General features: G+C 33.6%; 1 protein-coding gene across 1 annotated transcript; it reads right to left on the reverse strand.

Moving 5' to 3' along the window:
* Nucleotides 1-1,938: 1,938 nt before the first annotated feature.
* Nucleotides 1,939-15,903, reverse strand: LOC131845933 (protein hook). The gene is made up of 14 exons (XM_059195097.1): nucleotides 15,675-15,903; nucleotides 14,817-14,969; nucleotides 14,295-14,411; nucleotides 12,750-12,844; nucleotides 11,463-11,585; nucleotides 9,508-9,798; nucleotides 6,656-6,793; nucleotides 6,022-6,135; nucleotides 5,234-5,414; nucleotides 4,754-4,884; nucleotides 4,380-4,524; nucleotides 3,443-3,616; nucleotides 2,685-2,793; nucleotides 1,939-2,218 (listed from the first exon to the last, which is right to left on the reverse strand). Exons 1-14 carry the CDS (start codon nucleotides 15,760-15,762, stop codon nucleotides 1,939-1,941), a joined length of 2,139 nt encoding a protein of 712 aa, XP_059051080.1. The 5' UTR covers nucleotides 15,763-15,903.
* Between the last annotated feature and the right edge of the window lie 413 nt (nucleotides 15,904-16,316).

Below are 16,316 nucleotides of genomic sequence, written 5' to 3' on the forward strand. Positions count from 1 at the left end.
CATTTATATGTTTATAAAATAAAAATATATCGTCACAAATTGATCTACTCTCGTTTGATTCATACATTAATTAACCTTTAAGTTTTATATCTTTGCAAATTTAAACTTTCAGAAAACTTGTAACACCAAATGCCCCATACGCTTTTTTTTATTGGCACCATCGTAGAATAAACTTTTCTGAAAGCTTAAAAATTGTAAATTAAATTAAATAATACGAACAATACCTAATACCCCAATAATAAGGAGCCCGGTAAGATCCAAAGTAGATTCGTTGTAATTACAACGCCACCCTATATAGATAGTGATCTATCAAGAACTGTTTTACTTAGCTCATGACATTTTTTATGATTTTTCAAATATTAGCTATTCTATAGCACAGTCGAGCATGCGGCTCACCTGATAGTAAGTGATTTCTGCCGCCCATGGGCACCCGCGAATTGCGGCAACGACCTTTCAAGAAGGAATTTTCGTGAAAGTTTCAATATCGTATCTGTTAGGATTTGATCGGATTGATCGGTTAGGTTGCCGGAAGGGGTATTAGTATCATCCGTAAATTTTGAGTAATATAAAATATCCTTGGATTTTAAAATACAAACGAATTTTGGCTCTAGTTCTTTCACTTCTTTATACACGAATGATATAATCAATAGTCCCTATAAGCCACAGGAAACTACATAAGCAAAATATAACATACTAAATGTATGATAGATTTAGAATTAAATTATATTATTAGCTCTAGATATTTGTATTTGCATTTTTTTAATAATGGATATATTTGTGCAAAATAGATTTAAATATACTAAATACATTAACAATTTACAACATATTTTAAAAAACTGTATATGAATCTCTTTAGGAACATTTAGATTCATAAATATGATTAGGCTTTATAGTTTTCCATTTTCGAAAATACATGTCAAAATTTATTTTTCATTTTATGACAAATCTAAACTCTAAAATAAAATACATATAGGTATATAAATATTTTTGTACTCGACTTGTTATTTTATATCTTTATATGTGGAATATATACTTATAGAAAAAATATTGAACGACATTTATCAATACAATTTACAGTTGCATCACGACATAACACTGATATTGTAGATTCCTTGATTTCATTCCAAATTAATTGTAAATGCTGTTGTAAACGCGAAAGTTTGTGAGTATAGATGGATGTTTGTTACTCCTTCATGCAAAAACTACTGTACGAATTTTGATGAAACTTTACAGTAATATAGCTTGTACATCAGAATAAGATACAGGCTGTAAATTTCATGCGGGAGAAACCGCGTGCACAGCTAGCATATATATATATCTTTGAAATGCTGTTATGTAGTGGTTTCGGTGGCTCAATACGGAGGACAAGTATCGTAGCGGAATTTCTTTTATTCTCCGCTGTATATATACAAGTAATGGTATAAATATGACCGGATACATCAAATCGATCGATATAATAAATCGATCAATTCATCCGATGATACTAAATCACAGTATGTGTCGGGCATCGCAGCCGACACTTCACCCACGAAGAGGCTCCGACGAACTGGCCCGCACACTAAATATACAATAAGATTCCTATCAAGTTACATCCATTTATCTCTTATTCAAAATTATTGAATGGTGAACGTCGAAAAAAGCGCAATATAAATTATGGTTTTGTTATTAAGAAGCTATATGCTGTTTAGTTACGATATTTAAGTAGGTTGCGGTTTTCGAACAATTAAGAAAATTTAAATTCGGAACGACCGCTACCACAATTACAAATACAAATAATTTTGAATAAAGAACCAAACGGAAGTAACGATTAGCGAGACCTTATACCGCGAGGAAGATAACTCGACGCAGTCACAGCCGCGATCCCTCGGTGAATATCTGCGTGCGGTCCCTCGCGTAGTAGACGAGCAGCCGCGAGCGCGCCTCGCGTCACGTGCGCTGTCATTGCGCGGCGGCGGGCGCGGGCGTGGGGGTCGCGGCCGACGGGGGGGTCGCGGGGGCCCCGGGGCCCGCGGGGGTGGCGGCGGGGGCGGGGGCCCCGGGGCCCGCGGGGGTCGAGTGGTGCGGGGCGCGCGGCCGCGGCGGCTGGCGACGCTGGCGCGCGAGGAACGAGTGTCCGGCGGACAGCACCGCGAACCGCGCCTCCACGGAGTCTCGGTGGCAGCGCGCGCCCAGCTGATACCAGGCGGAGGCCAGCAGCCGCTGCTCGCTGCCACTCCACCTGTATTACATTACATTCGCCTTTTAAGCAATATTTATCTAAATAATTTACAATAAGTACTTTTATTTATAATAAGTCGAATATTTAAATTCAATTTTAGAAATGATGGGCAGGCCGCATTAACATGTTTAACGGGCCGCAAGTGGCATGTTTCTCATCCCTGACTTATTGCAATTAAGCCGACAGTTCATCTGATAATATATGTATGGTATATTTACCATCCCATACTTATAAAAACAGCATTACGGATATTACCAAATATATTATGCAACTCATTGTAATTTATATTTTACAATTCCTGGGGACTTAAGATTGGAATTTTCTAATCCTATAATTTCACTGTTCCAACGGAATAAAATTTCAATAATAACATGTTAGATTATACAGTACATATTCTCATTACCTATATGGTATGTGCATTCTAATTTTGATATATGAATTTATTTAAACGTATAAAACCACTCACTCGTGCCGATTGTTATTTGCTGGTGTTATGTCGGCTCGCGATGCGTTGGCGCTGTTACTGCCTGCACCACGCGAGTAACCTAACGTGATGTCCGATAACGATTGTTGTCCTGTACAATATTCAAAATATTATAATTATTTCTTTAGAAAACAAATACATCGTATTACGTAAATGATTTCACAATGGAACTTCTATTTATTTCTTATACTAATTCTTTAGACACATGTGCAAAATTGTAATTACAGTACGTGATCATACGCGCGCAAACTTGTTGATACGAATCATTTATGATGTTATCATTATCTTCTTTTTTAATATTAAAATTTGAACGCGTTTGACCGTTTACCTTCAGCTTCTATGTGTAAATTATATCAATTTTAACTGAAAACCTTTCAGTACAATTCATCAAAATTACCAGCTGGGTATTTTTGTTGTTTCTGTTTAATGGTGTCTGCTTTAAGAGGGACGTCAAATATCAATAAAAATATCAAAATCACGGCAAACTAATATATTGATATTATTTCTTGCCTGGAGAACTAAAACATCTGCCTGTATACCCTGTAATCTCACAGCCTTCTATATGGCTGTGTGTGACACACAGATAACTTTGTACAAACTCTACCTTGGATTTCTATAAAAAAAGGGTTTGGAGTATTATTCTGTGCTAAATAGAACCTTTAGCACTACGACCTGTATAGATAGCACTTTAATAAAATTCATATTAATAGAGAATACAATTTGTTAAAATGTAAACACACCCGTGGTCCGTGGGTCTAGACTCTTAATAACTTCCTTTGCTTTCTCGACACATTTCTTGTACTTGTCCTCGTTGGTGAGTAGCTCGGCCTCCCGTGTCGCTAGAGTCTCCTGCAACTTGCTAGCGCGGCGCCGTTCCTCTGCCAGGGCTGCCTGGAGTTCTTCCACTTGTAAAGCTACGTAGTGAATATATTAACGTGTATATAATTAAAATAATAATAACGCTGGAAAATTCAAACAGCGGCTTCGAGACCGAAGCTTAGCAGACCTTTATTATGCATAACTGATACAAATACTTATATAGATACTTTTGTTATTATACATAGAAAACACCCAGACCAATATGTACAAACAATGAAATTCGTGAATACAAATGTTTGTACCCTGCGAGGAATCGACCCCGCAATCATCGAAAGTAAAGCAGAGTGTTAAACCGCTAACCACCGATGCCGTCAATAAAAATACATAGTCCACTCATGAATAATAGTAACTAAACTCAACTACCGTACACATAACGCTACTAAGACATCGCAATTCCTGGGAGATAATGTTGGAAAGTCGACTTATTTTATCTTCTTTTATAATCATGACTGTTACCAGATAATAAGGGGGTAAGCAAAAGCATTGTCAATTGATGTGAAAATGGTACCCACATTTTGCTAGACATATTTGAAACCCATGTGGCAGGCAAACCTACCGCCGTCTACTTAAATTAGTTTTGGTTATTAACAATTTATCACAGGAGGTCAGCTAAGACAGATTTGTAACCACAATCATTAAACTAAATTAATTTAAATAGATTATATATCAGATATATATACATAAATAGATCTCGATGTTAACGCTTAGAAAGTATAATACAATGTGTTTTTTGGGGTAAGGCACTGTCAGAAATTTAAATTAATTTAAATTTAGTACAAGTATAGCCACGACACATACATTTCCTCTGGTTGTCCTCGATGGCGGACGCGAGCCGCGGGTGCGGTGCTTCAAGCGTAGCCTCGAGCTGCATGATGCGCTGGTTGGCCTCGCGGTTGACAGCGCGCTGCTTCTCCAACCGCGCCGCGTAATCTTCCAAGAGCGCCTGAATATAATATTAATTCTGTACGTGTAATTTTGTAACTAAATCCTGCTTGCTTTACGAACAGATACAGTTAAGTTTTATGTAGGCTAACAACCTTATTATATTCACAACAACCAAAAGTAAATATTTTAATACATCAATCTTTCGCTTGCTAATTTTTTATCTTAAAAATAAAATTATGTAATAACTATTTGTTATTTTGATGTACATTACTGCAAATCAATGTTACCTGTACTGAGGCCTGGTCTGCCTGAGCACCCTGGTTCTGTCTGAGCAGTTTGTTTTCGTGCTCTAGTCGTATGAGACGTTCTTTCAGGTCATTTGGTATCAGTTCCCTCGAAACGTTGTCTTCACTCGCACCTACCACACGAAAATTTTGTTGTCACAGTACATCTAAATGTCTTATGAAACATAAAATATTGAAGTCAAAGTGGATAGGATAGTTGAGAAATGACATTTTTACACCTGACAATAAAATATAACAAAGTTATTTATTATGTCATTAAATAATATATTTTATGGAGAAATATTGTAAGCATTAATCTAATTGACTGGGCTTCGTATTCGCTCTCATCTTGATGCGCAATTATATGCAGTGATGCCGCCAACACCACCATTTTTGACTAGAATAAGTATCGACTGTATAGGATGCAGGGGCCTAGCTAATGTGATGTTTGCGGTCTCAAGTTAAAGTTAAGAATTAGTTTACCAGCGGTTATTGTAGAACAGCGGAGCTCGTCGACAGTCTCTCGCAGGGAGTCTCGCTCCTGGAGCAATGTTTCCTTCTCGCGTTGAACCGACGCCACGCGACTACTCAACTTTTTGTTCTCTATCTCAAGCTTATCCGCTTTTGTTATTTCTGCATCTAATTTTTCATTCAAATCTGTCACCTGCAATATTCAGATTGGTTTGATAATATATATAATTGTAATTTAACCTACCGATTTCATACATCATTCAGATATAGTATACACACATTTTTATAATATTAAACAATTAAATACCATTTGTATATAATATATGTATTCATAAAAAATAAGTTGTTGAGTTCCCATTACAGAAACTCAACTTAGCAGATGAGCTTCTGTAGGAACTTGCGACAAGATGGTATGATTTGTCCTGCGTTATTATTATTACTATGGTGTACAATAACGCAGGTATATGGTCGCATATTAATTTAAATTACAAGTTTGTACATTATTAAGGTTCTACTATCAAAGATTATAATCACAGGCACTGGCAGTCCCACCGGTACTAGACAAAATAATATATATGTTTAATTATATGTTAGTGTGTGTAATGCTTTTTATTGATATAATGTATTATTATGCATAATTAAATATTAGCATTCTGCGCTCGTTCTCTATAACTACTCTAGAACTATTGGTGTTCGAAATTTCATACTCCTCCATTTGCGCAATTTTCGTAAAAAGGGGTACAAAGTTTTTGCTTCATATATATAAATATAATCATATAATGGTTATTGTATCCGTTTACCTGTTTCTTGTAAATGTCAAGTTGTGCCCGTAGTGTGTTGGCGCGCAACGCCGCCTGCTCCTGTTCGATGGCTCGCTGCACGTGCTCTGTGTTTGCTCGCTCTAGAAGTTTAACCTGTACATTACAATATCCTTCTTAGATATTATACTGATAATTCTGATGCGCCAAATTCTCAGGCCTCGTTTTTTATTAAGTTTTTTAATTATTAATAATTAACAAATAAAAGTCAAAGTTTTAAGCACACCAAGGAAGGGTTTAAATATTTGGCTCTCTTGACAATTTTTAGTTGTGATTTTTACAGATAGTCAAAATTTTCATAGCCAGCACGCATCTTAATATATATTATCTAATTAGTTTTAAGGAAATTTAATAGGAGTTAAATGCTATAAAATCTGCAAATGTAGCTGGTAGAATAAAAATTATTTGGATTATAATGCACGGATATATTAAAAAATTTTGAGTTGCTCGGGTTGTTCTATACTACAACACTGATAATATATATATGAACCTTCCTATTGAATCACTCGTACTACTGCTAAAAACTGCATTAAAACCCGTTGCGCATTTATAAGATCTAAGCAAACAGACAGCGGAAGCGACTTCATTTTACACTATGTAAAGATGTAGGACTTACTTGTCGTCGGAGATCAACGTGTTCCTCCATCCGCTTTTTGTAAGAGGCAACGGTCGCCTCCAGCGCTGCCGCCTTTGCAGCGGTCTCCCGTAACGCGTCCACTTCGTCTTTCAATACTACATTTTCTGACGCAGCGATCTTTAACATGTTGAAATACATTCTAATTATTAATTATATAAGTGGAATGGCAAACAAGCTGACAACCCACTTAGTAGTAAGTGGTAACTGTTACCTATATACATCAAATTATCATACCGCCCGGGACAATTATGCCTAGCCAGTTCGAAGGACTAAAATGTTATGCTTCTATTTCCTGTAATTTCACTGCCGTATCTCACCTATAGATACTCCTTACAATTACTTTTAAATGGGTGAACATTTTACAATTAAATTTCATACACAGATGGACTATATACTAAATTAAATAAAATTTGGTAGACAGATTTCCTCTTTTCATACTATTTCACTCTATCAAAATAAGAGTAAGCAAGTTGACGACCTCGGTGGTCTAGCAGATTACCACACCGCACAGTGGGAACTTTGACTCATTTTCATCTCATAAATCTATAACTTCTGTATTAATAAAGATATGTACATGATTTTTTTTCCTGATAATCTTAAATATATATACTTTTAAATAATGTATGCTTTGTGAGTAAAAAAACATTTTTAATAGTTATAAATAATGTAGGAATACAAGAAATATAGAATTTGTAGACTTACATTTATGTCCTAAGAAGTTTATACAGAAATAAGGAAAAGTATCTACGTAAAAAACTAAAATTCTTATAAAGATGGCTTACAAGTCACTCAAGAGCTCCTTTTCTTCATCAAAAAGTAATTGGAAGGTTTTCTTAAACTTGTTATGTATGGGTCAGAGGTATATAAAAATGCGTGTAGAACATCTTTGTTAGAGGCTACCCTCGAACATTGTCTGGCATGATGAAGCCTGAACTTTTTATAGTCTTTGTTCCGTGACTCTTGAGCATCTTCTGAAAGTTGCCCGAGAGGCAAGACAGAAAAGTGACGTGTCACACGTTCACATTTCATTTCATAACATAAAACAGTTTTATTAATTCCTCATCTACCTCACCATCACCAGTGATTTTTAATGTAAAATGATAATTTTGGAAAAATCTTCTGGCTGTATTGCCGTCATTAGTGTTGCTATCAAACAACTCCTCATATTTTCGTACTGTGCCTTTTTCAGATCCAATTTTATGAAATTGCTAAGAGCTTAATGTTTTGAATATGCTGTTATATGTGCCGGTTCATTAATAAGATTACTCATTAAGATTGCTCATGAAGAGTGAAACCCTTAAACCCTGTACATATGAGTTCAGTATGAATGATGAAGTATGAAGTCCACGGGTATCAAGCAATCCCTTGTTTTTCCGTTTCTTTGTCCGAACTGTCTTCGTACGTTTTAGAAGGTCTTCCTCTTTTTTCTCTCGAAGTAGGAGGTTCAGGTTCGCATGTAGTTTTTTCTAGATTTACAGTGAAAATACCATCCTATCAATTGCTATTTTATTTAAAAACTGTTCTTTCTTTCGACCACATTTCGTATAGCGTTAACGAAACTGACTTATGAAGGACTTCTGAATACTTGCGATAATTTTTGCTATATTGGCATCTGAAGATTCGGTAAAATTATTTCGTATATAGTTTGAGATAGAATCAACATAATTTGTATCACTTTAAATCAATAAGAGACTTAAGTCGCGTCTGGTACACGAGAATTCACTCATTGGGGCGAGATGAGTAATTAACAATTGTTTAGTAATAACAAATGCTTATGAAGAACTGTAATATTTCATATGCAAATACATACACTATTTTATACTTAATAATGATCATATACGTGTGCAAAATTACTTGATACAAAATATTTATCATTATGCGGTATAGAATAGGTCTGTATGGGAATGGGAACTATATACTGTGTGAAATAGATGATAAAAGTAAGGCAAAAGATAAAATATAAAGTAATAATTGAGCAAAAAGTATTTTTTTGAGTATTCAGACAGAGAATCTCAAATAAAGAAGAAAATCTTAATATACGTACTTAGAAAAAACCAATCTCACCATGATATTATACTCGATTTAAATATTTTACGCAGTCAAACTGCAAAAAAAATGTTATGCCATCAAATTAAATTATATTTCCTAATAAATTAAACCAAATTTAGAACTTCGGCAAGCTTCGGCAACTGTCAAATCTCCAAGTGAAAGTCTGAGAAAAGAAAATAGTACATATAACGATATATGGATTTTTAGTTAAATAATATTCGACTAAACTAAATATATTTTTATTTTATAGTAAAGTACACATTCTAAGCTTTCTAAAATGGTATCACACTATATGACTTGATATTGTTTTGATACTATAAACTTATACCAAACAAATTTAAGTTACAAAATTATTTTTGTATTTTTTTCATTCCTTGACTTTAGAGGCTCTATTCTATGAAGTATGAATAGTCAGAGATTTGAATCATATTTATAATGATAGAGTAACTCTTTGGCTACAAGTTGAGGTATTATACATGCATATCCACGGAGTTTTAGAAAAAGTATTTATGAGATGGCTTTCTTAGGCGAGTTCCCACTGTGCACCGCTTTACATCCGATGGTCATCGGTTCGATTCCTCGCACGATATTAACATTTTGTATTCATGAGTATGATTGTTTGTATCGGTCTAGGAGTTTTCTATGTATAATATTTATGTATTCACAAAAAAAATGTATCATTTGCCTAGTACCCATAATACAAGCTCTGCTTACCTCGCGACTAGGTGTGAATCGTCCCGAGCTATTATTATAATTAAGTAATTAAGAATAGTAGAACCGACCTGCAGCTCCTCGTTCCTGATCTTGAGCATGGCTAGCTCCCGGTCGAGCGCGTCCGCGCGCGCGCGCTGGTCGTCGCGCTGCAGCTCGAGCTTGTCGAGCTCGTCCTTGAGCGCGTCGAGCTGCGCGCGCATGGTGCTGTAGCGGAGCGTGCCGGCGTGCGCGGGGCCCAGCGAGCCGCCCGCGTCGTCCAGCTCCGCCTCCGCTTCCGCTTCCGCTCCAGCCGCCCGCGCCGCCGTCAGCCGCGCCACCTCACCCAGCAGCGTCATTTTTTCTTCTTGTAATACTTTCACCTAGTAATCGGTAGTATTATTTAGCACGCCCAAATTGACGCCATGGGAGGCAATTTATTATTAGAGTAAAATTTGCTACTCTATTTTTTCTTATAAATTATAATAATGGTATGGTACATCCGCCCTCGCTGACGGTTTACGCTGGCAGGAGGACACCAGTGGAGGATGATAAGATGAGTATTAAATCAGGTCAGTTAGCCCATCGTGGTAAGTACACAACGATGGGCTAAACAACCTGACTTTGTCCTCTTCCTAGTATCCTTCACTAGTGCCTTGATAGCGTGTACCTTTAACGTAGCAGGCAATACACTATTCCATAATCACTAATACTCGTCTTTACTAAAATATTAAAAAAATACTGACAGAAACTTGTTTAACTCAAGATAACAAATAAAGATACAAACGCGGCTGTTAAGTTTTCTCATCTATAAAACATAGAGCTATAAAATTATCTAGAAACTGTGCCACACTCGTAAAGAGGAAAAGGAAGGATAATATGGCGTATGTCAAACATAGCAGTAGTCATTTTATTTTACCTTTCGAGGCCCACAGTAGCACAATAATGAAAAAGAAACAACACATACATACCTAACTACAATATAGTGCAAATAAAATATAACTTACGAAAGCGGCTACCGTTACGAATACGATATAAGATACCTATGATATTAACACTCGTATCAACTGTATTAAACTATTATACAAGTATCAATCACGTTAGTACTGTTTTTTTCAAGGTAGCCGAATTATATTACGAAAAGTATTGTGCAAGAACGCAATGTATATAAAGATAATTATAAAATATAAATATACTGCACGCATCACGAAGTGTTACAAATAAGTGTTAAATAACAGATAATTTCGCACCACTGGCATTACTAATACGCATCCTAATAATATGAGATGAACATCCCGGGTTCAGCAAATGGTGCGTTAACAAACAATGTTTGTCCAATATTTTGTTATGACTTATAGCCAATAACTTTTTACAAACATATATATGTATATAATAGGGTTTATGTATCATTATATTACGCATCTAAAATGGTTTGTGGTAATGAAGACTAAAATAGTCTATTTCAATAAATGGGACGTTGTGTAATTAATCTTAATTATTAATGTGAATGTACTTCAGGACCAACCGTCATAAATTAAATATCGAAACTGCAAATTTGGTAACACTATCAATAAACTGCACAATTTAACTTTCAGCTCGCTTGTCAGCAAGTCCTCCTTTTTATACTATATATGTAACAAATGAAGATGTAATCATTTTTAATCAATTACAAGATTTTTATTTCAACCATATTTCTAACTGTCGATGGGATTTCCAATCGTAAAATGATTATAAATGGTTTTTTTTTACCAAAATGGGACCACATCGACATTTGTCTTTGAAGCTAAAGAATTACTTGTTCTAAAAAACATAAAATTCAGATAATAATGTATATGTATGAAATTATTTATTTGTATGAAAATCGTATCAAAATAAAAACTGAAACGTTTGTTATTTCGATTTACATGTTCCTTGAATGTAGTTATGTTTCACATATAACATCTAGGGATTGATAAACTTGACATCATTATTTAAATACTTCAAAGAAATATTATAAATTGTAAAAACTAACGACATTTTTATGAAACTAATAAGAATTTAACATTACCTTTGTATCAAGTTCATGGCATCTTTGCGCAAGAGCCTCCTTCATTTCAACCTCAGACTGGCCCCCAGTCGCATCCAAGGGCAGACTTCCACGATTCACTCCCAATGTCAATGTCTCCAGTTCCTTTAAAGATAGTAATAATCATAATACCCACTCAATTCGTGTGTATAATAAATTTTCATCATTCAAACACAAACTTCAAACTGTAACTGACAAAGTATAGATATAACCACTATATTCTGATTATTCGTGATATATAGATATTAAATCAGCAAGATCACAATACATTCAGTGTCTTTACAACAGCCACTAACTAGAATGCAACTTCGAAAGTGAAGTTGAGTAAGATTGAATGCTTAATACATTTTTGCAATGAACATTATTGTAATGGCGCACCCATATATGTAACTCAACTATTCTGAGTGCATGAAAACGCTGTCGAGTGAATTAAATTATATATTACATCACTCATTAGTAACGGACTGGCGGCGGGTTAGTTTTGATATAAAACGATGCATACATGCATCACGCTCTTGCGATGTTCCCCTATCATTATCTTAGATATCAATCTGGAATTTCTTTATTAAATAGCCAGTTAATGCCCACGATATCGATCTACTTTGCATTATTGTAAAATGTTTAAATTAATTAATTTTTATTGTATTCCGCGAAAAATTTATTATTTTACTATATTTTTGGGCATTTGCCACTCAATTCAATATATTTATCTAGTAAGCAATATGGGATGATTATTAAGAAATAGCTATGACCTACCGTTTCATTCGTCCAACTCAAACTATCCCTATATCTATTATGTTAATCTGTTTGATTCTATTCAACTACCAGTAATAAAACTCAAATTCATTTCTTTTCATAAACTTAAGTATGTAAGACGCAAGTCGCGTTTATCATACGGCCGAAGTTAAATTACTAATGCTACTATGAAATAGCCACTACAGCAAAAATTCGTGCGCATTTTTTTTAATTCTATTAATAGTATCACCCTGTCAAGTCTTCTTTTTACTTCTCTAGGCTACAGATTGTAGAGAAATAAAAATCAACTACAGGAATAATACATGCAGAATAATTCATATGCCATATTCAAATAGTGTTAGCAAAAAGAAACTATAGGAAATAGAATTATAATTGTCCTTTATATGGAAGGAATGAGCTGGCTATTAGTAATAATAATAGCTACTTGTAAAGCCACATAATCCCAAGGCAATTTTTTCTTCCTACAAAACGAGAGTTAGCAGTATTAATTGAATACAAATTGGCATCACTGACCTGTATGGCCTGCATAATAGAACGTTGACATGACACCTCCATTTCCATAATACGAGTAATATATTCCTCTTTCTTATTGCAGTTAACCGCACAACCTGTTCAAATAAACTTCATCATTCACTACATTTGGTACAAACAATAGCATACAATTGAATGAGATATTTACCCAGTTGCATGAATTCGATGTTTTAGTAGCGATTTTCATTAAACAAAAAAGTCACGCGCTTTATATTTAACTGCATTAATTAAAAAATAAAATATTTTGGATAATCAACTTTATTATTATAAGTATTATAGTTGATTTTCCAAAGTCTGCAATTTTGGAATTAAGTCAGTATAGTATTAAGCATGCAAAGTGAATAATGTAATAGGAGTGTATAACTAAGAATATCTGTATTATGCAGATAATATTATAGATATTTCTACTTATATCTGCAACATTCAGAGGATTATAAATACCTAAGTACATTTTTTCTCCAAAACTTTTTGTAGCTTGTTGGCAAATTATACTCTCTTATTTATACGCCCCATTGTGTATGGGATATATAAATAAGATGTAATCTTAGTGTTTCACTTAAAAATTACTATTATAGATTGGATGTGGCGTAAACGACACAATAAATGAAATACAGTGGACCCCCGGTTATCTGACAAATGTTTTGCAGGGCAGTGTCGGACCATCGAATCTGTCGGATTATAGAGTGCTGCCCTATAGTCCAGATTTTTTTACAAAAGAGTATCTTGTAATCCGACAAATTACAGATACAGTGATAAGATTCTATGTTATATATGTATGTATATGCACTTTGAAGTATAAATCATACTTCTTTATGTATGTCAACTACTAAAACATTCGTTACAATTTAGGCAGTCCAAAATATCACATTTTTCTTTATTTGTCAGTGTTTTGTGCTTTTGTTTCTGAGCTGATAGGTATACGTGTGAATAAACGGTAAACAAACAACACATGCTATACTGCACTGTTGTCTTCATCACATGTAAGTAGTGAAATTCAAACTAAGCAATCATAATCAAAACAATACCCTACGCGTCAAGTACAACAAAGGTGATACGTACAAGTTCAAACTTGTTCAATCATGTATTAGCGAAGATTGTCAAAAAAATATTCAAATAATAAATAATAGACCATGTCGGAGTACAAGGGGGGGGCCGGATTATCGTGGCTCCACTGTATAAATATTGATCATGTCATGCATTCCATTAGAAGAAAATTAATACATATCCCTAAATTAAAATTGTTTTCTTTGTGGAGTAGTTTAATAACTGTATAACAGATAACAAAATGTAAAACATGGTCATATATCAATAACACAAACAATATTCAAATATTAAAACACTTTTATAATATGGTCATTAAGAATTCTAATTTAATAACAGAAATGTGAGGATTATATTGCAATCATCATTATTGTAATGGTTATGACTATAAATTTTTATTTGTTCACTTCTATTCTATCTTGACTCTCTCCTCTTGACAATATTGCACAAAAAGTATATTCTAAAAAAATTAAGTTGTATACTCACTTAAAACAAGCTGCAACAACCTGCCTAAATCTGTCTGATCAGATGTTTCTGCTATATTTATAACATCTGGTCTTTGAAATTCATGGAGACTTAAATTCAATATGTCCTGGTGGTAATCTGAAAACCAAATCTAATTATTGATACATAACATAATATATATTATAATATTCAATATATATAGTACTAAAGTAATATAGAATAACACAAACTATCCTTTTCTTTTTATTTGTTTAATTTTACTCAGAAGAACCAAAGAATTGCTAGCTGTTTACATTAATATTATAAGCAAAACAGAAATTGACCTTAGTTTCAATATTTTGTTATCCTTATTAAAACTTCAGTTAATATACCCTGAAGTAGTTCTCACACAGTAGACCATGTATAACAACACCATTTCCTTGCTTAGGTTGTAATTAAAAACATCCAAAAATGGTTTATGTATCAAAGTATGAAATTTCATTGAAACATGTTAATATGATACAAATTTCTGATATATTGTTACAAACATTATTGTGAACATACCAACAACTCCTTCTAATATTTTCTTCAAATTGCTAACTTTCAATCTCCAGTTGTGGCCTACATCTGTCTTAATTTTAGAGTTCCAGGAAGAGGTGAAAAATTCAGGAGCAATCTGTGTAAGTGCCTCTGCTATTGCTACCCCATCAGATAACTCTGAAATATAAAATGCATATTCAGTGATAACACACTTCTCTTGATTTGGATATATCAGACACAAATAAATAACAGCCAACATTCAAATATTTAACTATTATATGTAAAATATATTAACTATATTATATTTAAATAAATTAACATATTACACCAAATTATAAATGACATAACAAAATTAAAAGACTGAAAATAAAAGTACAAAAGGTAATCTTATTTCTAATCTTACTCCTACAAACTACACCTAACAAAGTACAACTACATCAAACTGTACATTGATGAAGGTTTTAAATATTATTATTATTTTCATTTAATTTACATAACTGACTCATTGAGCATAGGACCAGTATAATTTTAAAAAGTACTGAAATCACTGTTGACGTATATATTAAATGTGACAACATTAAATGGTTGGCTGATATTATTTTAAAAATTTACTATGTGTAAATTTCAATCAGTTTATTGAATACAGTGAAGTTACAATGTCGTAATAACAATTTGCAATGCCACAATTATATTATATTGGGTAACACAATAAACGAAGGCAATATAAGCGATGTCTCAATGTACTAAGAACAAATGGGACGAAATTATATACAAAAATGAAGTGGTCTGGTCGATCTCGATTCATTTAATCCTGATATTATATGTAACCCATGTTAGATAAAACAATACTATTAAAAGATAATCACACTATTAATAAATTACCTGCAGAATTTTCATGTTTAGCACTAAGATTTAATGTTCGCAGCCACTTGATCAGATTGTCACACAAAATAACACCATTTGCCTCCATTCTGTGAAAGTTTTCTGGTCTACAATATCCCCTAAATATTAGTATATAGTGAAATTATTATTATTTTTGAAAAACCATTATTATTTAAGAACAAAATCCAAAGAAAGCAGAACAAAAACACTTTTTTGTAGTCTATAAAGTGTGACGTGACCACAGATTAGGAAGATAATATCGTGACGTCTTAAATTTACAGAGTACTTTACATAAAACATTGTGACAGAAAAGTCAGTTATTAAATTCAAATCGTTGTATTTTTAAGTTTCGCTATTAAGTAATGTTAATTAATAATAGTTTACAATTACTTAGTTTAGTTAAATAAAAAAAAGTAATTCAGAACTTTTGTGAAGGGTTTTGAATTACTTTTTTTATCAGACATCAAAAATAATCCTTTCAAGCAAAGAGAACTGCACCCATACAGCCATTTGAAGATGTTCCTATACCTATACGTACGGATATCGATACTTATCAATGTTATTTTATTAGACTATAAAATAATCTATAATAGTTAAAATACTAATTTATTTTTCATACCAGATTTCCAGATCTGTTTAGAT

This window comes from Achroia grisella, unplaced genomic scaffold, assembly GCF_030625045.1.
Source record: "Achroia grisella isolate CSIRO2021 unplaced genomic scaffold, CSIRO_AGI_Agris_v1 utg487, whole genome shotgun sequence".
Taxonomy (NCBI): Eukaryota; Metazoa; Arthropoda; class Insecta; order Lepidoptera; family Pyralidae; genus Achroia; species Achroia grisella.